Here is a 26,213-nt window from a genome sequence, read left to right on the forward strand (position 1 = left end):
CACCCTGTCCTCAGACTGTGTATGGTTATTACAACTTGGCTCCATTCACTTCAATGGAACTGAGCTGCAATACCTCACACAAACTGAAGAAGAGTGTGGCGCTGTTTCTGGAAGAAGGTGGCCATGTTTTTCCCCTTTAAAGGAAAACTGTGAGGTCCGTACCAGGTCTAGGGCTGTAGATCTCAGCAGACAGGTGTGAGGGAGATATCACTGACAGGATCTTTAGTCCAGTGTAAACTTATATAATTGTCCTTTTCATTTCCAACTAAAGTCCATCAGTCAGAGCAGGAAGGGACGGGGGCAGAAGGTGCTGCTGTGGCTCCACCTCTGTGACACTTCAGGGGTAATGAAAAGAATGGTTACAGAGGTTTACACTAGACTAAAGATCCAGTCCCTGACCTGTACGCTGGGTTCTACAGCCGTGTACCTGGTATAGATACCACAGGTTCCCTTTAAGGGCACGTTCATACCTAATCAAATGCGGATTTGATGCTTCTGATTTAATCAGTTGAAATAAATGCATAAATATGCCGCATCAAATCCGCAGCAGATTATGTTATAGGATTATTTTTAGGTGCTGATGGTGGGGTTCATATGCTTAAGGGAGTAGTGGGGACACAGCTAAATGAAGCAGAATTTGCTACAGCGCGTATTTTACACCGCTATCCATGATATATAGGGAAGGATATGTTATGTGGGCTGCTGGGGTTTGATTGCCAGGGCTGACTTTAAGTCCCAGTCCGGCCCTGGTCTGGGTACACTGTTATGAGATGTTCTGCAGGGTCAGGGGTGTCTGGGTGCACTGTTATGAGATGTTCTGCAGGGTCAGGGGTGTCTGGGTGCACTGTTATGAGATGTTCTGCAGGGTCAGGCGTGTGTGGGTGCACTGTTATGCGATGTTCTGCAGGGTCAGTCGTGTGTGGGTGCACTGTTATGCGATGTTCTGCAGGGTCAGAAGTGTCTGGGTGCACTGTTATGAGATGTTTTGCAGGGTCAGTGTGTGTGTGTGCACTGTTATTCGATGTTCTGCCGGGTCAGGGGTGTCTGGGTGCACTGTTATGAGATGTTCTGCAGGGTCAGAGGTGTCTGGGTGCACTGTTATGAGATGTTCTGCAGAGTCAGGCATGTGTGGGTGCACTGTTATGCGATGTTCTGCAGGGTCAGGCGTGTGTGGGTGCACTGTTATGCGATATTCTGCAGGGTCAGGAGTGTCTGGGTACACTGTTATGAGATGTTCTGCAGGGTCAGGGGTGTCTGGGTGCACTGTTATGAGATGTTCTGCAGTGTCAGGGGTGTCTGGGTGCACTGTTATGAGATGTTCTGATGGGTCAGGGGTGTGTGGGTGCACTGTTATGAGATGTTCTGCAGGGTCAGGGGTGTGTGGGTGCACTGTTATGAGATGTTCTGCAGGGTCAGTGTGTGTGGGTGCACTGTTATGCGATGTTCTCCAGGGTCAGGCGTGTGTGGGTGCACTGTTATGCGATGTTCTGCAGGGTCAGGAGTGTCTGGGTGCACTGTTATGAGATGTTCTGCAGGGTCAGGGGTGTGTGGGTGCACTGTTATGAGATGTTCTGCAGGGTCAGGGGTGTGTGGGTGCACTGTTATGCGATGTTCTGCAGGGTCAGGAGTGTCTGGGTGCACTGTTATGAGATGTTCTGCAGGGTCAGGGGTGTGTGGGTGCACTGTTATGAGATGTTCTGCAGGGTCAGGGGTGTGTGGGTGCACTGTTATGCGATGTTCTGAAGGTTCAGGAGTGTCTGGGTGCACTGTTATGAGATGTTCTGCAGGGTCAGGGGTGTCTGGGTGCACTGTTATGAGATGTTCTGCAGGGTCAGGGGTGTGTGGGTGCGATGTTCTGCAGGGTTAGTGTGTGTGGGTGCACTGTTATGCGATGTTTTGCAGGGTCAGGCGTGTGTGTGTGCACTGTTATGCGATGTTCTGCAGGGTCAGGGGTGTCTGGGTGCACTGTTATGCAATGTTCTGCAGCGTCAGGAGTGTCTGGGTGCACTGTTATGAGATAATCTGCAGGGTCAGAGGTGTGTGGGTGCACTGTTATGTGATGTTTTGCAGGGTCAGGCGTGTCTGGGTGCACTGTTATGCGATGTTCTGCAGGGTCAGGGGTGTGTGGGTGCACTGTTATGAGATGTTCTGCAGGGTCAGGGGTGTGTGGGTGCACTGTTATGCGATGTTCTGCAGGGTCAGGTGTGTGTTGTTGCGCTGTTATGCGATGTTCTGCAGGGTCAGGCGTGTGTGGGTGCACTGTTATGCGATGTTCTGCAGGGTCAGGGGTGTTTGGGTGCACTGTTATGAGATGTTCTGCAGGGTCAGGGGTTTGTGGGTTTACTGTTATGCGATGTTCTGCAGGGTCAGGGGTGTGTGGGTGCACTGTTATGCGATGTTCTGCAGGGTCAGGCGTGTGTGGGTGCGCTGTTATGCGATGTCTCGAGGAGTGGCTGAAGGAGAGGATGTGATGTTGTACAAGAAGGTCCAAGGTGTTTATGGTCCTTGTAGGAGCAGGAATTCTCCAAACCAGTTATTTTACAGAAAGAAGTCCAGACAATGAGACCCCAAACTGAATTCAGACGTCACCCCTGACCCTGTAACATAACAGATCAATGTTATATATACCTCCAGGCATTAGTTTTGGAAATCTGTTGCCCATTAGGCAATGCCTGGAGACATGACCTTTGCCCTTGCTTATTCTGAATTAGCCAAAGAAACTTATAGACCAACATGGCAGCTCCCACTACAGACACAAGGAGGAAAAATATAAGGATATCCTCAGGTTCTAGCAGTTACTGAGAAGTCTTATAATATAAATGCTGCATGGCATTACTGTGGTCTTTGCCATAGACATTGATGGGTAGAATGGCCATAATAGGTGCCACAGGCATCAGCCAATAGGATCGCAGGATCTTAGCGCTGCAGGCATCAGCCAATAGGATCACAGGATCTTAGCGCTGCAGGCATCAGCCAATAGGATCACAGGATCTTAGCGCTGCAGGCATCAGCCAATAGGATCACAGGATCTGGTTGTCGCCGGCATCAGCCAATAGGATCGCAGGATTTGGATTGAAAGATAAACAAACAACATCACCCGTTGCCAGTCAGCGATTGCTCCTTTGGAGAACAGACCGGCTTCATTTTGTTCCTGATTTTGCGACTTTGTGAGTATTTCCAGTATTCTGCGGAGGAAGAGGAGACCCGACTGTACATCAGCGCGACCTGAGAGACATCACCAACCGTCTACAAGTCTTCAGAGGTAAAGTAGCAGCACAATTCTCCTGGTGATTTTTGGCAATGTTTATCCCCATTATTATTATTCTATTGTTATATGTAACTATGAAAGTAATTGTGGGAGATTGATCAAGCTGTTTTACAATAATATTGTCCTTGGTTGCCCATAGCAACCAATCCCAGCTCAGCTTTCCTATACTAATGGGCTCTATTATAATGAAAGCAGAGTTGTGATTGGTTGCTATGGGCAACAGAGGACATTATTACTGTAAGAAAGTGCAATATATCTCCCCATTGGGTCATTTAAAATAATAATATTCTTTGTTGTCCATAGCAACCAATCACAGCTCAGCTTTCCTTTATATATATGAGCTCTGGTATAATCAAGGCAGAGTGATTGGTTGCTATGGGCAACAGAGGACATTATTATAAGACACTGTAATCTATCTCCTCCATTGTGTCTTTTATAGTAATAATGTCCCTTGTTGCCAATAGCAACCAATCACAGATCAGTTTCCTTCATTATTGGGCTCTGGTATAATTAAATATGAGATGTGATTGGTTGCTATGGGCAACAGAGGACATTATTACTGTAAGAGAGCAATTATCTCCAGTTATGTCTTTTATAGTTATAATAATCTTTGTTTCCCATAGCAACCGATCACAGCTCAGCTTTCCTATATTAATGTGCTCTGCTATAATGAAAGCAGAGTTGTGATTGGTTTCTATGGGCAACAGAGGACATTGTTATTATAAGACAATGCAATCTATCTCCGCCATTGTGTCTATTATAATGTGTATTAGTAATTCGTACCCCTCGAAGAAACATACGTCAGGGCGGGGGCTGTGTGCATGGACCTCAGTAATTATTACCTGGTTACAGGTAGAGCTCATGCACTTCTCAGATGTTCTGTTCTGCACCTGCAGTTTGATGTCTGTGCTTCCCTGTAATCCTGCTGTTATGTATTACCTCATGTACTATGCTGCTATTGTACTGCACATTATGTGATCTGTTATTTGTACCATAGTAAGTGCTCCCCCACTCTGAGTCCCCCTTGTTACTGGTTTATGTATCAGCAGTCGTGGCTCACTGTTTATGGTATTTATGTTTTCACTGTATTTTTTTTCCATTAATAAAAATAACTTTTCAACTTGCAATTGTGAGTGGTTCATTTCTTATCTTTATGGTGATGTAGTAATTATACATTATAGTAATATCCAGAACAATTATTATAGGGAATCTATCAGTAGGTTTGGGCAGCCAGTAGGGCATTATACAAAGACGTCCATGGTCCCTCTATTATGGCGCTCCAGTGTGCTGTTAATATGTCAGATTTTATAGATATGCAGAGTATCCTGTTTGGTGCACTGGGGGCGTCCTTTACCCCAGCCCGCTCCTCATCACCCCCTAATGAATAAAGAATACTAGAGGAGGAGCGGGCAGGGGTGAAGGACGCCCCCATTGCACCAAACAGGATAATTAGCATATCTATAAAATGTCTCTTACATATAAACAGCACACTGGAGCGCCATAGTAATAAAGAATAAATCCCAACACTTATGAGTACGATAAAATATTATTATTATTATTATTATTATTATTATTATTATTATTATTATTATTATTATTCTATGGTTATCTATAATTATAAAGAAATTGGGGGCGATTGCTCAAGCAGATTTATAGTTATAATATTCGTTGTTACCCATAGCAACCAATCACAGCTTAGTTTTCCTATATTAATAAGGCCTGGTATAATTAAATATGAGCTGTGATTGGTTGCTATGGGCAACAGGGCATATTCTTATAAGGCAGCAATACTTTTATTATATTATATAATCATCCCATTATTATATAATATTGCAATATACTATACTGTATATTTCCTCCATTGTGTCTTTATGTAACTTAGTATTATACAGTATATTAGGCTTTGTACATACACATAGGGGGAGATTTATCAAACTGGTGTAAAGTAGAATTGTCTTAGTTGCCCCTAGCAACCAATCAGATTCCACTTTTTATTCTTCACAGATTCTTTAAAAATGAAAGGTGGAGTCTGATTGGTTGCTAGGGGCAACTGAGCCAATTCTACCAGTTTGATAAATCTCCCCCATAGCATTTAATTAGAATAGAATTCCAAAATAAGTAAATACAAAAGAAATCCATCTACATGTTACAGATACAGACAGTCACAGTACTTTTTGTTTCACATTTCTTACATAAAGTTATATAACTTTAAAGACGGTAAATTTTTTTTTTCCCCACATTTTCAAAGAGCGGAATTAGTAAGGGGTAAGACGGCCACTCTGCTGTCATCATTGGGTGTGTTGGAAACTGCAGGGCTGCTCATGCCCTGTTTCAGCACAGTTAGCTATGGCTAGCACTGCTGCATGCAGCACTATGGATACTGAGGCTCCCCTTGATTTCTAGTCTAATGAATATTAGCATTAGTGTACAAACACACAAACCTGATCCACAGCAGATTTCTCGCTGTGAATTCCCAGCGAAATCCGCTGCGGATCCCTTCCTGTTGGTTTCTATGAGAGGACATATTGACATCCCGCTGTGAGTATGTAAGTTATAGCCAGGGCAGTTTCTAGGGCATTTTGGCAACAGGACAAATCTTGATAAAAGTGCCCCCTCCCCCCCCCCCCCCCCCCCCCCCCATCACTCAGTTCAGCCCTGGGAAAGGAAGGGGGGCTTTTATCAAGATTCGGGTTACTAGGAAGAAGCAGTGTGTGTACTGCGGCATAGAGCAGTGTTGCACCCCTAACAGATAAAGTTCTACTGAATACAAAATATACAAAAACATCATTCAGGGACTTACAGGTGATGTCATCTTTGATCTGAGGCGTCACTTTCTTTTTTCTCTCTATCGGGCTCACACCTCCACAACAATTTCTTGCAGCTACAATTAGTTTCTTCAGAACCTGCCAGACAGACATCTTAGGCTTCCGCACATTTCTAGCAACTTCCTTCCATTTTTCCCTCCTTATAGTCTCCCAAATTATAGTAATTCTGCTTTTTGGTGCACTAAAGTCAGTAGGTATCTGGGTTGCCCCCTGTATGCAGGATCCCCTGCTGTGCCCCCATATAGTAATAATGTCCCCTGCTGTGCCTCCATATAGTAATAATGCTCCCTGCTGTGCCTCCATATAGTAATAATGCTTTGTATAGGATAGTATATAGGACTGTGTATAGGATAGTATATAGGGCTGTATATAGGACTATGTATAGGATAGTATATAGGGCTGTATATAGGACTGTGTATAGGATAGTATATAGGGCTGTATATAGGACTGTGCATAGGATAGTATATAGGACTGTGTATAGCATAGTATATAGGGCTGTATATAGGGCCTATATACTATCCTATCCTATATACTATCCTAAACTATCCTAAACACAGTCTTGTGCATAGGATAGTATATAGGACTGTGTATAGGATAGTATATAGGGCTGTGTATAGGATAGTATATAAGGCTGTGTATAGGATAGTATACAGGGCTGTGTATAAGATAGTATATAGGACTGTGTATAGGATAGTATATAGGACTGTGTATAGGATAGTATATAGGACTGTGTATAAGATAGTATATAGGGCTGTATTATACAGCCCGATATACTATCCTATACACAGTCCTATATACTATCCTATACACAGTCCTATATACAGCCCTATATACTATCCTATACACAGTCCTATATACTATCCTATATACACCCCTATATACTATCCTATACACAGTCCTATATACTATCCTATACACAGTCCTATATACAGCCCTATACACTTTGCTATACACAGTCCTATATACAGCCCTATATACTATCCTACACAAAGTCCTATATACAGCCCTATATACTATCCTATATACTATCCTATACACAGTCCTATATACTATCCTATACACAGTCCTATATACTATCCTATACACAGTCCTATATACAGCCCTATATACTATCCTATACACAGTCCTATATACTATCCTATATACACCCCTATATACTATCCTATACACAGTCCTATATACTATCCTATACACAGTCCTATATACAGCCCTATACACTTTGCTATACACAGTCCTATATACAGCCCTATATACTATCCTACACAAAGTCCTATATACAGCCCTATATACTATCCTATATACTATCCTATACACAGTCCTATATACTATCCTATACACAGTCCTATATACTATCCTATACACAGTCCTATACACAGTCCTATATACTATCCTATACACAGTCCTATATACAGCCCTATATTCTATCTTATACACAGTCTTATATACTATCCTATACACAGTCCTATATACAGCCTGTATATAGGACTGTGAATAGGATAGTATATAGGACTGTGTATAGGGCTGTATATAGGACTTCAGCCACGTAACCCAACCCCTCCCACCCTCCTCCGGGAAAAAAACAACAGCATTATACTTACCTAATCCAATCCTGGCATGGAGAAGGCCTTTATCTTCTTCCCTCTTCACCTTGCCGGAGGCCGGAGGGATCCCCCAGGATGCCCGATGACGTAATTCCGGCGCCTGCTGCGGGATCCGTCATCAGCTGCAGAGACAAGGGGCCGCACTGAGGACATCAGTGAGGGATGGAGGGAGGCTAGTGCCCGGAGCCCCGTGGTGTCCAGGGTAAGAGGTCCTGGTTGGGCAGGGAGCAGGGGAGGTTGCTGGTACCAGCGCCGATGCCATAAGTGCGCGGGGGCCGGGCACGGTCGGGCGCCGTTGGGCGCCCCCTAGCTGTCGGCGCCCCGTGAAGTCGCCCGGCCCGCCCGGTCCTAGAAATGGCCCTGCTTATAGCCCTGTTAAACCCCCCACATACTATACCTGCTCCACACTCCGGCTTGCTTTGGGGGCTTCCGGCATCTGGACATTCCCCTCAACCAATCAGTGTGCTGCAACAGGGCAGTGCACTGATTTGCTGAGGAGGACGTCCAGCCAGGAACCCCCAAAGCAAGCTCGAACGTGGAGCAGGTACAGTATGCTCCGGCCAGCGGGGGGTTAACAGTTGTCAGTTACTGTCAGTTACATACGGCTGGATGTTCCCCTCAGCAAATCAGTGCGCTACCCTGCCCTGTTCCCCTCAGCAAATCACTGCCACAGCACACTAATTGGCTGAGGGGGAGCCCCCAAAGCAAGCCAGTGCTTGAGCACCAACCCGGTACCCCTGGATAGAATGGTGCCATAAACGGGAACCGGGCCGCAGATCGAAAAACGGACCGCGGCACCGGCTTCCCTGTGACGGCTCCGTTCTATCCCTGTGTCAGATTAAAGAGGATCTACCTGATGGTACCAATATACACTTATTATGGATAATGCTTATAAAGTGCTTTTCTCCCTGCACTTACTACTGCACCAAGGCTTCACTTCCTGGATAAAATGGTGATGTCACTTCCTGGATAAAATGGTGATGTCACTTCCTGGATAACAAGGTGATGTCACTTCCAGAGCTGTGTGGGCTGTGGCTGCTGGAGAGGATGATGGCAGAGGGATGCTCAGTGTCCCTCCACTGCCCTGTGTTCCTCACTGTCCCCCTGCCATGCCCCTTTATGTGCATTTCCCTTAATAAGTGTATATTGGTGATTTGTATAACTTTTTTTTTTGGGGGGGGGGGGGCAATACAATACTTTAATAAAAAAAAATTTTTGCTTCTCCTTTAATCAATAAATATTAGGCTATATTAATGAGAAACTAGGACATTTGTATGAGAGCACAAACATGATTCTTTTCATTCTTGAAGAATGTTTTGCAAATGTAGTGAAATAAACTCACTGAAATATTTGGTATGGACACAAATGAAATGACTAAATGACCTGTACAATAAAGTTATTTTGTTATTTAAATGATGCAATGAAAAACTTAAAGAATAAGCAAATGAATTGATGAATTTATTATTTGCATTATTTTCCTTAGAATAAAGGACTTATAATAACCAATTCTTTACTGTTTCTTATTTTATGCTTAGAAGAGGCGACTTCGGTTCCAGGTAATTGATCATATATATTGTAGATTTTTCTGTTTTTCTGTTACTACAGCGAGGGACAACACACACACAAAAAACAATAGGGGAACAGGTACCCCTATTATAATGAAGAGAATCCACAGTCTAAACAGGGTTTCCTGCTCAAGAGGAGCAAGCTTCTGCTTCTGAGTGGGCCGTGTCTGTTTTGCTATCCAGCAGGCTGTATACCCTGTATGCATGCCTCCTGCTCAAATTACCAGCCAGGCAGGGGTTAAGTTGGGATGTACTGTATAATCACTTAACCCCTGTCTGGCTGGTAAACTAATCAGTAGGGAATGCATATAGGGTAAAAAACAATTAAACAGACTTGTAACTTGATACTCCCCCCACCCCCACCCACAATATACTATGCGCCTATAATACACAAGTCTTCTTATGTATTGGGAGGCTTCTGGGCCCCTTCAAGCACTATCACAGGGTGCGAGCCTAACGCTATACCCTGGTATTATGCCAGAGCAGTGCCCATAGTGTTAATTAATGCCAATACAACATAGGAAATATCTTCTTCAGAATCCATGTTCCCACATATTCATGGTAATATTCCTCTCATTTTAAAAGATGGCGAGGAAGAGGAAGAGAGAACTGATCGACCTTTATGAAGAGGAGACGTAAGTACAAGATTTTATATCACTGCAAATCCACACTTACTGCATTACACCTTATCTTATATACTATTCACAACACAAAGCTCATCTATTATATTACCATCACTTTCTCTTAGCCAAAGACAGGTCATATATTCTCCTTACATTACAATGGATCTTTTTTATTTTTTAATAAATTGTTCACTTATTCTTATATGCCTATGCTATGTTGTATCTTGTATCGCTGGAATTCTGACAGTAAAATCTATTTTTTATATCACAGATCAATGACCACCACCATGAAGAGGAGGAAGGACCCCGACCTGCAGCCAGAAGAAATAGCTGCATTCCTGAACCTGCTTGGTAAAATTCACTGCACCCTCCAACGATTGTAGTTTTCCTGCTTTAGGCCATGTTCACACATGGCATAAACATCGACCATTATTTGACAGGGCCACTGTTTGCTGTGTCAACTAACAGCCGATGTCTCAGATTTTTACCCAGCTGATACTGCAGTATTGGCCGTATGAACATAACTTCATTTTAATTGGAATGCGGGCACATTTAGGTGTGCCCCCACTTCATTTAGCCATAGAGCACAATATACAGGATCTGCAGCAGATTCAATGCTGTGTTCCATCATTTACCTAAATTGTCTGTGTGGGCCTTGCCGTGTTATCAGCATTACCAGCCATATTCATTATAAGAAAAACACCTGTGATAAAGCCCGGTAATGCTGGTCACATGACAAAGCCCAGACAATCAATTCATACAAAACTGCAGAGACCAGATAATCTATTAGGATTTCCCGCCATCTGAAGGGAATAGGGCTGAGCAACAGGAACAGATAGAGACACAGCTGCTTGTACTGTGCTGTGCCCTGACAACAATCAAAGGGACAGAAATACGTATACTCCATTCATCTTCTTGTCATTTAAAAACTGTTTTGAATTGAAACAATCCTTAATTCAACTTGTTTCTTAGACGACGAGGACATCCAAGTGTTTTTGGCCAAGGACATCTGCCTACGGATCTCGGACAAGGTACTTATATACTGCTTGGGTGAATTGTGTGTGTGAAGATGATGGTCAGGTAATATTACACATAGACATATAATCACCACATATAGCTAAAACATAACTCCTTTTCTTCTCTTACTAGTATCTGCTAGCGATGACCCTCGCGTACTTCAAGAGAGCTGGACTGACCATCGAGGAGTATAAAGAATACTTTTTTGCATCCCTGTGAGTTTATTCATGTGTATATGTCTAAGGCATGGGTCTCAAACTCAATTTACCCGGGGGCCGCTGGAGGTAGAGTCTGGGTGAGGCTGGGCCGCATCAGGTTTTCTAAAAGAAGGGGACTGGGGGGTGACACAGGGGACTGGGGGGAGCTGGTGGGTGACACAGGGGACTGGGGGGAGCTGGGGGGTGACACAGGGGACTGGGGGGAGAAGGGGGTGACACAGGGGACTGGGGGGAGCAGGGGGGTGACAGAGGGGACTGGGGGTCTCTGAGAGGGGACTGGGGGTGACACAGGGGACTGGGGGCAGCTGGGGGGTGACACAGGGGACTGGGGGGAGAAGAGGGTGACACAAGGGACTGGGCGGAGCAGGGGGGTGACAGAGGGGACTGGGGGTGACAGAGGGGACTGGGGGTCTCTGAGAGGGGACTGGGGGGAGCAGGGGTGACAGAGGGGAGCTGGGGGGTGACAGAGGGGACTGGGGGGAGCAGGGGGGTGACAGAGGGGACTGGGGGGAGCAGGGGGTGACACAGGGGAGCTGGGGGGTGAAACAGGGGACTGGGGGGAGCAGGGGGTGACACAGGGGACTGGGGGTGACAAAGGGGACTGGGGGTCTCTGAGAGGGGACTGGGGGTGACAAAGGGGACTGGGGGTCTCTGAGAGGGTACTGGGGGGGGGTAACACAGGGGACTGGGGGGAGCAGGGGGGTGACACAGAGGAGCTGGGGGGTGACAAAGGGAAATGGGGGTGACAAAGGGGACTGGGGGTCTCTGAGGGGACTGGGGGTGACAAAGGGGACTGGGGGGAGCAGGGGGTGACACAGGGGACTGGGGGTCTCTGAGAGGGGACTGGGGGGAGCAGGGGGTGACACAGGGGACTGGGAGTCTCTAAGAGGGGACTGGGGGGAGCAGGGGGTGACACAGGGGACTGGGGGGAGCAGGGGGTGACACAGGGGACTGGGGGTCTCGGAGAGGGGACTGGGGGTCTCTGAGAGGGGACTGGGGGAGCAGGGGGTGACACAGGGGACTGGGGGTCTCTGAGAGGGGAATGGGGTGGACACAGGGGACTGAGAGTCTCTGAGAGAGGACTCGGTGTGACACAGGGGACTGGGGGGAGCTGGGGGTCACTGAGAGGGGACTGGGGGGAGCTGGGCACACACCCCTCCTCCTCTGACCCCCGGCACAGGGGCGCTCTCCTCTCAGCCGCACATGCAGCTCCTAGATCTCTGGAGGAGGAGGCCGCGGGGACTGCAGAGTGAGGTGATCGCATCGCTGCAAGTCCTGGGGCTGTAAAGCAGGATCGGGGGTCTGCACTGCATCCCCCGATCCTACTGAACAGCCCCAGGACTTGCAGGGATGCGATCACCTTGCAGTCCCCGCGGCCTCCTCCTCCAGAGACTGGGGAGCTGCATGTGTGGCAGGGACGCAAGGGGGCGGCTGTAGGTCCCTGCACCGCACACCACCCCTCCCACCACCACCGCCGCCACCGCCCACCTCTCCGTCATCTTCAGGAGGCCGGCCGAACAGCTGCAGCCGTCCCTGATGCCGGCCCCCCTCTGCCGCGTCATTAGCTGCTCAGCCGCGATTGGCTGAGCATAAAGTTAAGCTCAGCTAATCGTGGCTGAGCAGCTGATGAGGGCCGCACTTACAGGGAAGCTACCATTGAGGTGGGGGCCGCAAACTAGTGTCCCGAGGGCCGCAGTTGGCCCGCGGGCCGCGAGTTTGAGACCCCTGGTCTAAGGGAATGCTGTCAAGTAATTGTAAATCTGATGCTTTAAGTCAGCTTTTCCATCATAGTTTGTAAAACAATTATGTTTATTACATAGGAGAAAGGAGAAAGGGTATTTTAATATTTATATGCAGAGAAAACATAAAAAGCCTATAGATTTTAGCATGTAGCATTTGTACCATATAGGTTCATATCAATAATTTCACATTGTTACTATTATTAAATCTAGACAATATTCTTTTACACTGATATGGAAGTATATAGTAAACCATGACTTCACTTTCTCTTCTTCAGTTATCTAGCGAACCAGTTTGAAGAAGATGAGGACTTCAGATATGAGATCTACGCGTGGGCCTTAGGAAGATCCTGGGAATGGCGGAAGGAAGAGCTGCACGACCAACGGAACTATTTGCTTTACCGGATGGACTTCAGAGCTTGGATTGACCAGACCACGTGTGAAGAGGTTAGTAATCAAAAAAATATGTATAGCCAGAAGTGTAGTCTATGATTATGAATCCTTCATGAAAAGATGATTCAATCATAAATTATTTAATTCCAGATCATGGCACAGGACCCTTTCCACTGGGCATGGATGCGACAGAGGCGTCCCCATCACAGCTGGGCCATTCGTTGGTGGAGGAGGAGCGCATGGGAGTTCGAAGTCCAAGGCCCATGGGGTTACCCATATTCATGCGCTCGCTGCAGGAACATCGTTTTGTATCCATGCAGGTGGAAAGTGGTCGGTAACATCGTAAGCCAGATCGACACAGCAGTGGACCCTGGAACATCGATTGAGATCCTCGACTAAGAAGACCATGACGGATGACGCAAAGAAGCAGGTACTGTAAAACACATGCATGCACACACACATCATTCCCTTTACCCTCCAACACACCAACAAAGTACTTTTAAAGGGGTTTTCCAGGAAAAATATACTGATGAGCTATCAACAGGATATCCCATCAGTCACTGATCGGCGAGGTGCCAACAACCGGCAGCCACACTGATCAGCTGAGCATCCCGCACTGCACAGTGAATGATGTTTGTCTCTGGTCACTGTGCAGCAGTGACAATGTGTAACTGCAGCTCAGCTCATATTCACTTGAATGTCACCTGAGCTGCAGTTACATATCATCACCACTACACAATGCACTAAGACAGACTGATTACTGTGTAGTGGGGTCACTGAACAACTGAATGAAGTTGGTGCCGGATGTCGGTAATTCAGTGACTAATGAGCAATCCGGTGGATAGCTCGTCAGTACATTTCGTGTAGAAAACCCCTTTAAAAGTCACACACACTGACACAAATTAACATATACACTCTCTCTACACAGCCCCAACTAAATGATTAATGATATATAGTGTTATCCTCCCTTAAAATGCCAGAGGAAGGGCAATACAGTGGCCATGGCTTCCCTGCAGGTTTCCTCCACAGGGGGTTTTTCCTGTCCTGTGTGTTGCTGTACGCTCTTCGTGAGTGATGGGAGATAACAATCACAACACATACATACACACATACATACAATAAATTTCTCTTTAACCCTCCTTACTTGGTCACTGAGTCTTTTCTTGTGTAAGCAGTATATGGCGGTATCTGTAATGTATTTTTGATAATATTCTCACTTCTGATCACACTACAAAAGCATACAGAGACCTTATAAAAGGGGTTACCTACTTATCATCTACACAAATGAAAATGAAAAGCAGCAGCACTTATTTATTTCTTTTCATCAGGTATTCGTAGTCTACAAACAGCCAATGGTCAGTTTGGCAATGTTCAGACGCTTTGTCAGGGTATGCGGTACTAATGCTCCAATTATTTTCTAAGGGGGTCATTGAACATTGCCCCTCTCTGCGCTCAGCAATGTTCAAAGGCCACATGGAAAACAAATAGAGCACTTGCTTTGCATAGCCAGTCTGTTCATTTGGTGAAAAAAAATTTCTAACATCTCTTGATCAGTAGCAGTCCCAGCAGTCAGACCACTCCTGATGTGCTAGTTCTCTCCTATAATGTCAATAGCAGTTGAAGGGGTTACTAAGCAAAAATCTTTATCTTTCAAATCAAATGGTTCCAGAAAGTTACATAAATTTGTAATTTACCTCTATTAAAAAATTGCAAGTCTTCCAGTACTTATCAGCTGCTGTATGTCCCGCAGGAAGTGATGTTTCCTTTTCAGTCTGACACAGTGCTCTCTGCTGACATCTCTGCCCTAGACTGGAAGTGTCTAGACCAGCAGCAAATTCCCATAGAAAACCTTTTTCTGCTCTGGACAGTTTCTGTCTCGGACAGAGATGTAAGCAGAGAGCACTGTGTCAGACTGAAAAGAAATCACCATTCTGGAGGAGGTAGTGTCCTAAAGATACAGGGGTAGCTGGACAGCAGGACGGGAGAACGGGGTGCCAGATCACACAACAGCGCAGAATGTATATATGCACTGCTTGCTGGATCTGGAAACTTGACAGCATGAATATATGCATACCTGTGCTCTCAGTTTCCCAGTTATTGGCCCCCATCCCTTTTACACAGGGAGATGTGCGGCTGATAACGATAAATTTTAAAACCAGCTCAAAAGATGCAAGCAGCTGAAGATCCGGCATTTTCCTGCTTCTCGCTGTCACTTTTACAAAGGCCGATTATCAGCCGAAGGAGCATTTCTAGCAACGCTCCTGGCCAATAATCGGCTCATGTAAAATACACACCTTCTCTGAAAGAACCAAGAGGCTGCAACACCATGAAGCAAGAGACACCACTAACCAAACAACACCATAAAGACCAAGGAGATCTCCAAACAACGGTATTGAGAAGTACAAGTCAGGGTTGAGTTATAATAAATTTTCAAAATCTGAGTTCTGCTGGTCAGATGATCAGAGGTTGTGACTTGTTTTTGTATACTCATTTTTCACCATAATAAAGAACAGGAGAAATCCTATTTGAACAGACCTTCTGTGTCAATGTCTCTGACTGGTTTTTGCACTGTTTAAGTGCCGTATATATGAGTTATTCTTAAAGAGTCCTGCGTATTTCTATTCTATGGAGCCAGTTAATACATTGCCAACAGGAGACTGGAAGTCACTGGACCAGGAGCCCCAGGGGACTGGGATAGGTCAGTATTCCTTAGTTTTCATTTAAAAAAAATTGGATCCCAGAATACGGCTTTAGTTCACTTTAAGGCCACGTTCACATAATGTACAAACATCACTGCTTCATTGAATAGCAGTCTATGGAATCATGGCCGTAGTATATACACCCTGTATACACTATGGCCGTGGTTCTCTGCGGCCACAGAAAAGATTTTTACAGTTCTATTTTGTGCGGCCTATATTTAGTAAGGTCTAATAGTAAACAAGTTAGGCTGTGTTATAGTGTAAAGTATGGCTCCTGGCTGTACTTTACATTGTGGTCTATGGCAAATTGAAGCGCGGGCACACCAGAATGTGTATGCATTCCAATTAAAATAAAGCAATGTTCATCTGGCTGATACTGTAGTACTGGGTCAAACAACAGCCGATGTTTATACACTGTGTGAACATGGCCTAAAAGGACAGAAATTGGTCCCTTAAAATTCCAATTGATGAAAACCTTTTATACTCAGCATGAAAACAGATTTATCAAGATGCCTCAAACCCAATCTGCCTGTTTTTTTTTTATTAAACTATTCACAGCTCAGGTCTCATTTTACCAAAGCTTCTTAAGATATAAAACCTGAGCTGTGACTGGTTGCTGTGGGGAAAAAAATCTGAAAGTGAAGATTTTAAGGCAGCTTAATACATCTGTGTCAATGTGTTGTTGTTATTTTTTTTTATTATACTACAAGTAGAAAAGTCCATAGAAGCCCAATAGAGAACGTTTCCAATGAAAGAGTCAGAGGGTCCTGATGCAGAGTAGCTATCAGTAGAGATGAGCGAACCTGGAGCATGCTCGAGTCCATCTGAACCCGAACGTTTGGCATTTGATTAGCGGTAGTTGCTGAAGTTGGATTAAGCCCTAAGGCTATGTGGAAAACATGGATATAGTCATTGGCTGTATCCATGTTTTCCAGACAACCTTAGAGCTTTATCCAAGTTTAGAAGCCCCCGCCAATCAAATGCCGATCGTTCGGGTTCGGATGGACTCGAACCCGAACCCGGTTCGCTCATCTCTAGCTATCAGATAGCTTTCAAATAGACCCCCATATGGCCTCTGGTGCACTGGTTACATCTGTAGCCTTAGCCTCAGGGCTGTATGGATCAATAGGGGGTTACCTGACTTCAGATCTTACAAGGGGTCGGGCCAGCAGGGCATGGTCTAGGTAAGGCCCTATTCCACCGAACTATATCGGCCATATCCGCTTGTTTGCTCCTCTATGTCGCCCCGTCGAATAGGGGCTTTAGGGTGGGAGTTTTAACGGACCCAAGTGTTTAGTAAGGGAGGGGGGGGGTCACACACAGTATTGTTGGTAGTATGATCACTTATGTCCTGTGTTCCTATTCATGGAGGGGGGGGCAGAGTGTGCAGGAAAGGTAGAGAAGTGTGGATCAAAATATGGTACTGCCAAGGTATAAGGAAGAGCACATGATACTGCCATGATGTATTGTCCATACAGGGACACAGGATGAAGCAGGTCAGTGGAGGCCAACAGCAGAAGTAGTCAGTGCAGAACTGCAACATTGTTGAATGGAAACATTAAAGGGTACTTTGGCCATGTAAAACTTCTGATATATTGTTGCCCTTTCATACAACATAATAAACATGCTATTCTCACCACATGGGTCGCTTCCAAGGCTAAGGCTCCATTTACACAGAAAGATTATCTGACAAAGATTTTAAAACCAAAACCAGAAACAGACTATAAACAGAGATCAGGTCATAAAGGAAAGCCTGAGATTTCTCCTCTTTCAAATCCATTCCTGGCTTTGGCTTCAAATCTTTGGCAGATAATCTATCAAATAATCTTTCTGTGTAAATGCACCCTAAGAGGGAACAGAGTCGTGGTCAGTGGCTGAGCGTTCAGCACGCTACATGGAGATACCACTGGAGGGCTATAAAACAAGTGTCAGGCGAGGAACAGAGAAACAGGACCTGTAACGTGAACTGCAGAACTACAAGTACCAGACATGGTGTCCACAAGGGCTTAGAAGAGCCCAGGAGCAGGCTGGATTAAAATCACAACAATTTGGAACAAGACCTGTAAGTAACATGCATAACCCACCAGGATCACATCATGTTGTCAGCAGAGAGAGGTAACAGCACAGTTCACACCTTGCACACATTTAAAAATCCACGGCTGCAATTTCAAGTGGCAGTTTCCCTCCCCGGCAATGTACTGTAGGACACAATGTGGTCAGACCAAAGTCTAAACACGGGTACAAGTAACTTCTCACTCTACAAGTATTCTCTCAAGTTCCGTCAGAGTACATTGCTACATTGGGTTAGGACTCCCCCAACAAACTCTTTTCCTCTATGCTACTCTACTCTACTTTCAACTGTTCAAGCACCACTATAACTACCTCTCTTCTACTCTACTCCTCAAGGCACCTCCTCAAGCACAAACAAGTTTAAGTAGTAAGTCCGTGTAAAGATTTAGTTTTTTCTACAAAAGTGTATTGTACTACTAAGAGACTGCACAGTAAAGCTGTTATATTTTTATAACTCAGTCATCCTTTCCTACGCACCAGCACCCATACACACTAACCACACACCTTGGGTTATTTTTTCCCCTTTCTGTGGGTGGCGCTACCGACAGTCTGGGTGGGTAAATTGGCACTCAGGACTACCGTGACAAGAACCCAAAGGACCCATCACAACCCGATCGGTCACCGACCATTTTGGGGAGTACAGCCAGCCACAACATAAAGCAGGTGCTACCACCATACCTGTGTGCTGGACTAGCACTGGCATCAGGACTATACCATCTTTGGCTGAGCTGTACAACAAAACTGTGGCATCCATCAATCAGAGAAACGTGATTACTGTCAGGAAATCCTGATGCTTTCCTGTAGCCTTTTGATGCCTGATCTGGATTTCCTGACAGTAAAAACTGACATGGACATATGAATGGGGCCTCAGACTTTCTCAATTATTTATCCTTAATTATAATGCAAGGTCTTCATACCTGCACATACAGGAAGCAAAGTCAGCAAGGCATCAAGTGTGTACTTATATTTATGTGCTTAAAGGGAACCTGTCACCCCCCGTGCCGGGGTGACAGGCTCCCGACCCCCCGTTAGAGCTCCCTATACTCACCTAATCCCGCCGGGTCCCGCTTCTGGATCCGGTCGGGTGATGAAGATCTCAGCCGCTGCAGCCCGGCGCGCGCGCTGAGAGATGAGTCCAACGCTCATAGAGAATGACGGAGCGCTGGACTCTCCTGTCATTCTCTATGGGTGTTGGACTCATCTCTCAGTGCACGCGCCGGGCTGCAGCGGCTGAGATCTTCATCACCCGACCGGATCCAGAAGCGGTACCCGGCGGGATTAGGTGAGTATAGGGGGCTGTAACGGGGGGTAGGGAGCCTGTCACCCTGGCACGGGGGGTGACAGGTTCCCTTTAAGAAAGTCAGTGCTACACATCAAAACATTTATAATTTAATCAGACCCATTGTATCAGAGCACAGCAGATGATAAAGTTGCGGGGTTATTTATATAAGTGCTTTTAGGATGACATACGTATTATTATCAGTATACAGAAGGAAAAGACATTGTGATTTTGTCTATTACAAGAACTATTGGTATTATATGGAGTTATTATGATGCACATAATTACTATCAGAACTTTCTCTCTGCTGTACCCGGTCTGCTGAATTTCCAGAAGTTAATATACAGTATTAAATTCACAATACATAATATGCCACTGTTTGAGCACCTTGTGAGAAGGGAGGAAAGATGATCTCACAACTGGGGAGCAGAGACAGACTCTTTCTTTACTTACAGGTTGCCATTAATACCTGTTTCCTGGTGGACATCATTGGGAAATTATTGAGCTAATTGTTGTTGTTTGCTTATGAGTAGGAAAAAAAACCATACACAATTAAATACATAGAAATGTTTAACACTTTCAACTGCATTTTTTAAAGTCAACACATTTAATTTCACAGTAAAGTAAATAAATCATTGGCTGGTCAGCAATTATAAAATACTAGTTTGTTGTTATTGTTATGCCCATGTTTCTTGGCATGTTTTGTTAAAAAAAAAAAAAAAAATCGCTGTTCCTCAAACAACTACACTATCTGGCCCATGTGATTTCTAACATATTCATAAATCACTTAATTTACCCATAATGTCCCTTTATCCCAGAAAACAGGTGTAAAGTTTTGGCCTACAGTCTGCTGTTTACTATCTAGTGTTAAGGGAAATCTGTCTCTAGTAACAGCTAGATCAGGATAGAACACAGGAATTGGGGACAGGGCTTAGCATGGGGACAGGGCTTAGGAGAGAGATCCCAAGAGAGTCTGGCCTGTGAAGCTGCAAGTCTGTCTGCTACTAATGGTCCACAGTGTTCATGAAAGGTAAATCAAGACTTCCCTCCTATCTCTCACACTTTACTCTTTAATCAAACATGCAGTCTTGAGGTTGCAAAAATGTTTAGAACAGTTTGTGTTACTGAAAATGTACAACTCTTGACACTGTACATAATAACACACAGCTTCATTGTAGCTTTACTTCGAGGCTAAAATTTCCATTATACTTGAGGTGATTCCATTTAGAGCAAGTTTCTAGTAGGCTGATTTTATCAGTGCACATCCAAGCTTCTGACAATTCTTTCACCTCATCTTTTTGTGACGATTACATTTCTTAAAGGGTTGATGTGTTCAGGAGGAGCACTCACAATGTCCGTCACCCTTATCCTGTGAGGGTCATAGATACAGTCTTCTTCCAGGTTACTATCAACTATGCCACATCCTGGAGGCACCCAAGCACTGTCATATCCATGGTCATGCCAGGTTAGCCGCATTGGGTGAAGCTGACTGTCACTCTTCTTAACTTTTTCTACCTTTACAGAAAGCTTTAAAACCACTTTCTGATCTATCTGATTTAGTGGATATTTTGAAGCCTTCTGTGACATAGACGCCTCTTCCCAGCATCCCATTATCAGAAACTCTAAATCCATTGGTGATGATACTATAAGCTGCGGTTACACTTGTCCCATGATACATGGACCTTCTTCCCGGATACTTATGTGTCAGTTCTGTAAATTGAATTCCAGCTTGTGTACCTGTAAATTATATAGGGAGTTTCTAGTGGGTTAATTTGCAACAACATTGCGAAAATATGCAATAAAAGAAGATACTACAAAAGAAGTTTTATTACAGGATTAGGCTATGTTCACACTGCGTATGAATCCATTTGCAGGTCTTACGCCGCCGTACATGTGCGGCTGAAACTACGGGCGTGGGAAAAATCGACATGCGCCGGATGCGTACGCACCGCAAACATACGCCCGTAGTACGGTTATGCTTCCCTAGCTTGTTTCGAAGCGATCTGATGCAGGTCATTTACTTGGAAATCTTCGCTCAGCCCCGTAAACCACACAGAACCTTTTGGATAGAAAAATCAAGTTCAATTTGGCTGAAATAAGTATTTCGTACGGGACCGCATGGAAATCCACGGCCGTAAGTTTCAACATTTCTGTCCTCAAACAATGGTCTTGTTCATTTTTCACGGCGCCGTATACGATCCGGCCGTAAGCTCATACGTAGTGTGCACTGTGCGGGCATATATCGTATACGTTCAAGCGAACGCATCAACCTCAAAACTACGTGCGTATATTCGCAGTTCGCTCTACGGATGGATTCATACGCAGTGTGAACATAGCCTAAAGATGTACCCTCACAGAAGAAGGAGTCCAAGGTACCAATATGTCTGCGCACACTATTAGAGGTGGTGCCAGTTGAATAAAAATGTTATAGAAAAAGGAATATCAACTGCACACATTAGATTGCCATAATTTTTGGGGTTTTATTTCTGCATTTAGAGTTTTAAACAGTTATCAACACGGGTAGTATAGTGCTCAAAGCATATTTTCAGTATACCATAATATTGCTGGACATTTCGGTCAAAACATGACCTTTATCAGCAAGGTATACAGGTTGTATGTACAGAGAATAAACCGTGCTGTAACCTGAGGTATGAGTGATATGGCCGCCATCACCTCAGCTTACATGCAAAAGAACACTGCAGAGACACCATCACATGTCTCAACGTCAGTGAACTAGCCAGACCTTCCCTCCGGGAAGGAACAACCAAGCCAAAGGCGTTCTCCAGTTAGGGAGACCACCTCAGCAAGGTATCCATCCACAGACAGCTGTTTCGGGGTTTTTGCCCCTCATCAGTGTGGAGTAGGTTTCTGGCTAGTGGGAGCAATGACTAGTAGGAGCATGCAAAAGGACGCTGGTTGACCTCAGGGAGATCAACCAAAACACCGCAGAGACACCATCACGTGTCTCAACGTCAGTGTATTCTAGAACATTGCCCCCTGGGAAATCAAATATGCAAAAGAACACTGCAGAGACACCATCACATGTCTCGACGTCAGTGAACTAGCCAGACCTTCCCTCCGGGAAGGAACAACCAAGCCAAAGGCGTTCTCCAGTTAGGGAGACCACCTCAGCAAGGTATCCATCCACAGACAGCTGTTTCGGGGTTTTTGCCCCTCATCAGTGTGGAGTAGGTTTCTGGCTAGTGGGAGCAATGACTAGTAGGTGCATGCAAAAGGACGCTGGTTGACCTCAGGGAGATCAACCAAAACACCGCAGAGACACCATCACGTGTCTCAACGTCAGTGTATTCTAGAACATTGCCCCCTGGGAAATCAAATATGCAAAAGAACACTGCAGAGACACCATCACATGTCTCGACGTCAGTGAACTAGCCAGACCTTCCCTCCGGGAAGGAACAACCAAGCCAAAGGCGTTCTCCAGTTAGGGAGACCACCTCAGCAAGGTATCCATCCACAGACAGCTGTTTCGGGGTTTTTGCCCCTCATCAGTGTGGAGTAGGTTTCTGGCTAGTGAGAGCAATGACTAGTAGCTTACAGCACGGTTTATTCTCTGTACATACAACCTGTATACCTTGTTGATAAAGGTCATGTTTTGACCGAAACGTCCAGCAATATTATGGTATACTGAAAATATGCTTTGAGCACTATACTACCGTGTTGATAAGTGTTTATAAAACTCTAAATGCAAAAATAAAACCCAAAAAATTATGGCAATCTAATGTGTGCAGAAGAAGGAGTCCATGATATTCATGAATCCCACATTCAGCCTGCCCTATACACTGTGGGGGAGATTTATCAAACATGGCATAAAGTGAAACTGGCCCAGTTGCCCCTAGCAACCAATCAGATTCCACCTTTCATTTTTTACAGATTCCTTGTAAAATGAAAGATGGAATCTGGTAGCTAGGGGCAACTGAGACAATTCTACTTTACACCATGTTTGATAAACCTCCCCCTATGCATTTAAAACCTCTCATTTACAAATTGGATAACTCCTTCCCACAAATAGTAAATGTACAGACCCTACCAGGAGCGCCCCCCTTTGGAACTCTGTTATGTCTTTTTCTCCTGGAGCCTCACCCAACAGAGCAAAGTGATGCCTAAGCCTCACCAGACTGACTAAGAGGATGATGGGGTCTCACCAGACTGACTAAGAGGATGCCGGGGTCTCACCAGACTGACTAAGAGGATACCAGGGTCTCACCAGACTGACTAAGAGGATACCAGGGTCTCACCAGACTGACTAAGAGGACGCCGGGGTCTCACCAGACTGACTAAGAGGATGCCGGGGTCTCACCAGACTGACTAAGAGGATGCCGGGGTCTCACCAGACTGACTAAGAGGATGATGGGGTCTCACCAGACTAACTAAGAGAATGCCGGGGTCTCACCAGACTGACTAAGAGGATACCAGGGTCTCACCAGACTGACTAAGAGGATGCCAGGGTCTCACCAGACTGACTAAGAGGATACCAGGGTCTCACCAGACTGAATAAGAGGATGCCGGGGTCTCACCAGACTGACTAAGAGGATACCAGGGTCTCACCAGACTGACTAAGAGGACGCCGGGGTCTCACCAGACTGACTAAGAGGATGATGGGGTCTCACCAGACTGACTAAGAGGATACCAGGGTCTCACCGTCTATGGCGGAAGTCCATGCAAAAATACAAACTATTGCCCATCTACCATTCAATTGTCTCCTAAACTCTGTATAACATTAAAATAGGTACAAAATGAGTCAATACCGTTCTTAACCCAGAGATTATTGCAGCCAGGGAAGGGATTGTGCATCTTATAGTCAGTTGTGTAAAAACTGCCTCCCCTGCTGTATCTCACCAACAACTAGGGGGCGCCTAACTGGTGAAGCCCAACTCACTCCTTGATATATATCATATTGTATGCAAAATTGAAGTAGGGAGTTGGATAGGGAAATTTCCCTGCAGGAATAAGATAAAGCCCTTATTGTGCTATAAGACATCTATTTCCTGTAAAGTGCAGGAAACTAACTTTAAAGAGGTACTCCGGCAAAAATGTTTTTCTTTCAAATTAACTAGTTCGAAAAGTTATATAGTTTTGTGATTTACTTCTATTTAAAAGCTTAAAATAATTCGCATATATTCCAGGAGCTTCATTGACTTGCAGGCTAGAATTGTTCTTATGAGATGTATGTGCTTCTTATAGAGGCAAAAATGTAATGGCAATTTATTTTATGTTAGGGAGGAGAACCCTGTCTGACTACAATCAAAGATAAAACAGCTCTCCTATATCTGCTGTGCTATCATGAAAGAAATAAGACCAGTTCTGCCCTGTAAATCTCATTCAGTCATTATAGATTGAGGTTGTGCCTTACAAAGTTCCATAGAGCAACGATTCCTCCAACCACAAACACACGGGTGTGAGGGCGCAGGTCCAACAAAAAAATAATAAAATTGTTTCGGAACCGCTACGGTTCCTTTCTCAAGAGTCATGCGTGACTCTTGAGAAAGGAACCGGAGCAGTTCTGAAACAATTTTATTATTTTTTTGTTGGACCTGCGCCCTCACACCCGTGTGTTTGTGGTTGGAGGAATCGTTGCTCTATTGATCCCTGGAGGATATCGGGAGTGGCTGCGGTCTTTCTCACATGTGCTTCTGAGTGTTGTGCCTCCTAGCTAGCACAACCTTACCAGGTGAGGGTTACCTTGTTTTTTCCTCCCCTTCGTTTTATCTGGTTGATCCTCGCCATAGAGCGCTGTCTCCTTCTTCTTTTTTGTTTACAAAGTTCTAGGCTGTTATACCAAAAACATAGGAATAAATACTATAGATGTAAATTTCTATACTATTGAACAATTCCATATGTGTGTGTATGTATATATATATATATATATATATATATATATATATATATATATATATATACAAAAACAAAATGCTGCTGCACTCGGTCAGTGATGAGGCGGGTGCCTGCGTTCGTTCCCGGGAACCACCGGTAAACACTTGATAAAGTAGAAAAATGACCGTAGCACTCCAAATGTGGTGAAAAAAGTTGGTTGGTTTATTAGCCCATGAAACACAGTGCGACGTGTCAGCTCTGACAATGAGAGCTTTTTTCAAGCAGTGAACAAATCAAGCCCCGGAAGGGGTATATATACAACAGTGTATGCAATCAAGGTAATTGTGCAATCAAATGTATCCAAGTGAAAAAATAGTGGTATAACACAGTGTTTTTAGATAAATATATATTACAAATGTGAATCATCAACATTCTGCAAAATTCATGTGAATGATAATATAATACAATGCATATAGACAGTGATAAAGTGAAAATTAGTGTAAATAGAAATTCACTAATCAAATAGAAAACACCTATGGAACTACTGATGGACGCTCACCGTACCGGACCCTCTGCTGTAAGAAGGAAAAGACGCAAGTGGGTTCACAACCAGTCTGAATTGAGGCATGTATGACTGGACCGCACCGCTAAGATGGAACGCAACTTGTGCGCATGTGTGGGCGAGTCAGCCAGAGACGTCATGGACATAGGAGGAGCTATCCGGGGATCACCAATGGCCCAGCTGTAGGGCGTGTGTCTCCGTGTATTAACTGTGGATGGTCCAGTCAGAAAAAGACATAACGGGTTCTGAATTAATAATCTTAGCAAATGTGCAGATGCCGCTGGTGTCGACCTCAGGCTTATGTAGTCACTGTATAGTGGCTCTCCATTCACAGCAGATCACGCTCACCGTCATCTTCAGGTAAGGAATGTCACCCGGAGGCATGGTCACGTGACCAAAGAATCGCTGTGGGGGCCACAGTGTACCTTAGGTCCTGTTCACACCATAAAGTAGCAAGTATCAAAAAAGCTCCAATGTCCTGATGAATGCCCACAGACTGAAAATAAATGAATAGCAGAGAGG

At 44.9% G+C, this 26,213-nt stretch overlaps 1 protein-coding gene across 2 annotated transcripts; it reads left to right on the forward strand.

Annotated features, from left to right (window-relative positions):
* Positions 1–3,109: 3,109 nt before the first annotated feature.
* LOC138769148 (speedy protein 1-A-like) lies at positions 3,110–13,763 on the forward strand. 2 transcript variants are annotated; one of them, XM_069947406.1, is made up of 8 exons: positions 3,110–3,262; positions 9,230–9,250; positions 9,845–9,894; positions 10,154–10,233; positions 10,855–10,913; positions 11,032–11,114; positions 13,135–13,303; positions 13,400–13,763. In XM_069947406.1, the coding sequence occupies exons 3-8, from the start codon at positions 9,845–9,847 to the stop codon at positions 13,646–13,648; spliced, it is 690 nt and encodes a 229-aa protein (XP_069803507.1). In that variant the 5' UTR covers positions 3,110–3,262; positions 9,230–9,250; the 3' UTR covers positions 13,649–13,763. The 2 variants fall into 2 exon arrangements, with proteins under 2 accessions (XP_069803507.1, XP_069803508.1); XM_069947407.1 differs by lacking the exon at positions 9,230–9,250.
* Positions 13,764–26,213: the final 12,450 nt, after the last annotated feature.

Source organism: Dendropsophus ebraccatus, chromosome 12 (assembly GCF_027789765.1).
Source record: "Dendropsophus ebraccatus isolate aDenEbr1 chromosome 12, aDenEbr1.pat, whole genome shotgun sequence".
Lineage (NCBI taxonomy): Eukaryota > Metazoa > Chordata > Amphibia > Anura > Hylidae > Dendropsophus > Dendropsophus ebraccatus.

Coding starts and splice junctions, on each gene's coding strand:
- LOC138769148 (XM_069947406.1), top strand. CDS start 9,845: ATGGCGAGGAAGAGGAAGAGAGAACTGATCGACCTTTATGAAGAGGAG. Junction 10,234..10,854: donor TGCATTCCTGAACCTGCTTG/GTAAAATTCACT, acceptor CTTGTTTCTTAG/ACGACGAGGACATCCAAGTG. Junction 11,115..13,134: donor GAATACTTTTTTGCATCCCT/GTGAGTTTATTC, acceptor TCTCTTCTTCAG/TTATCTAGCGAACCAGTTTG.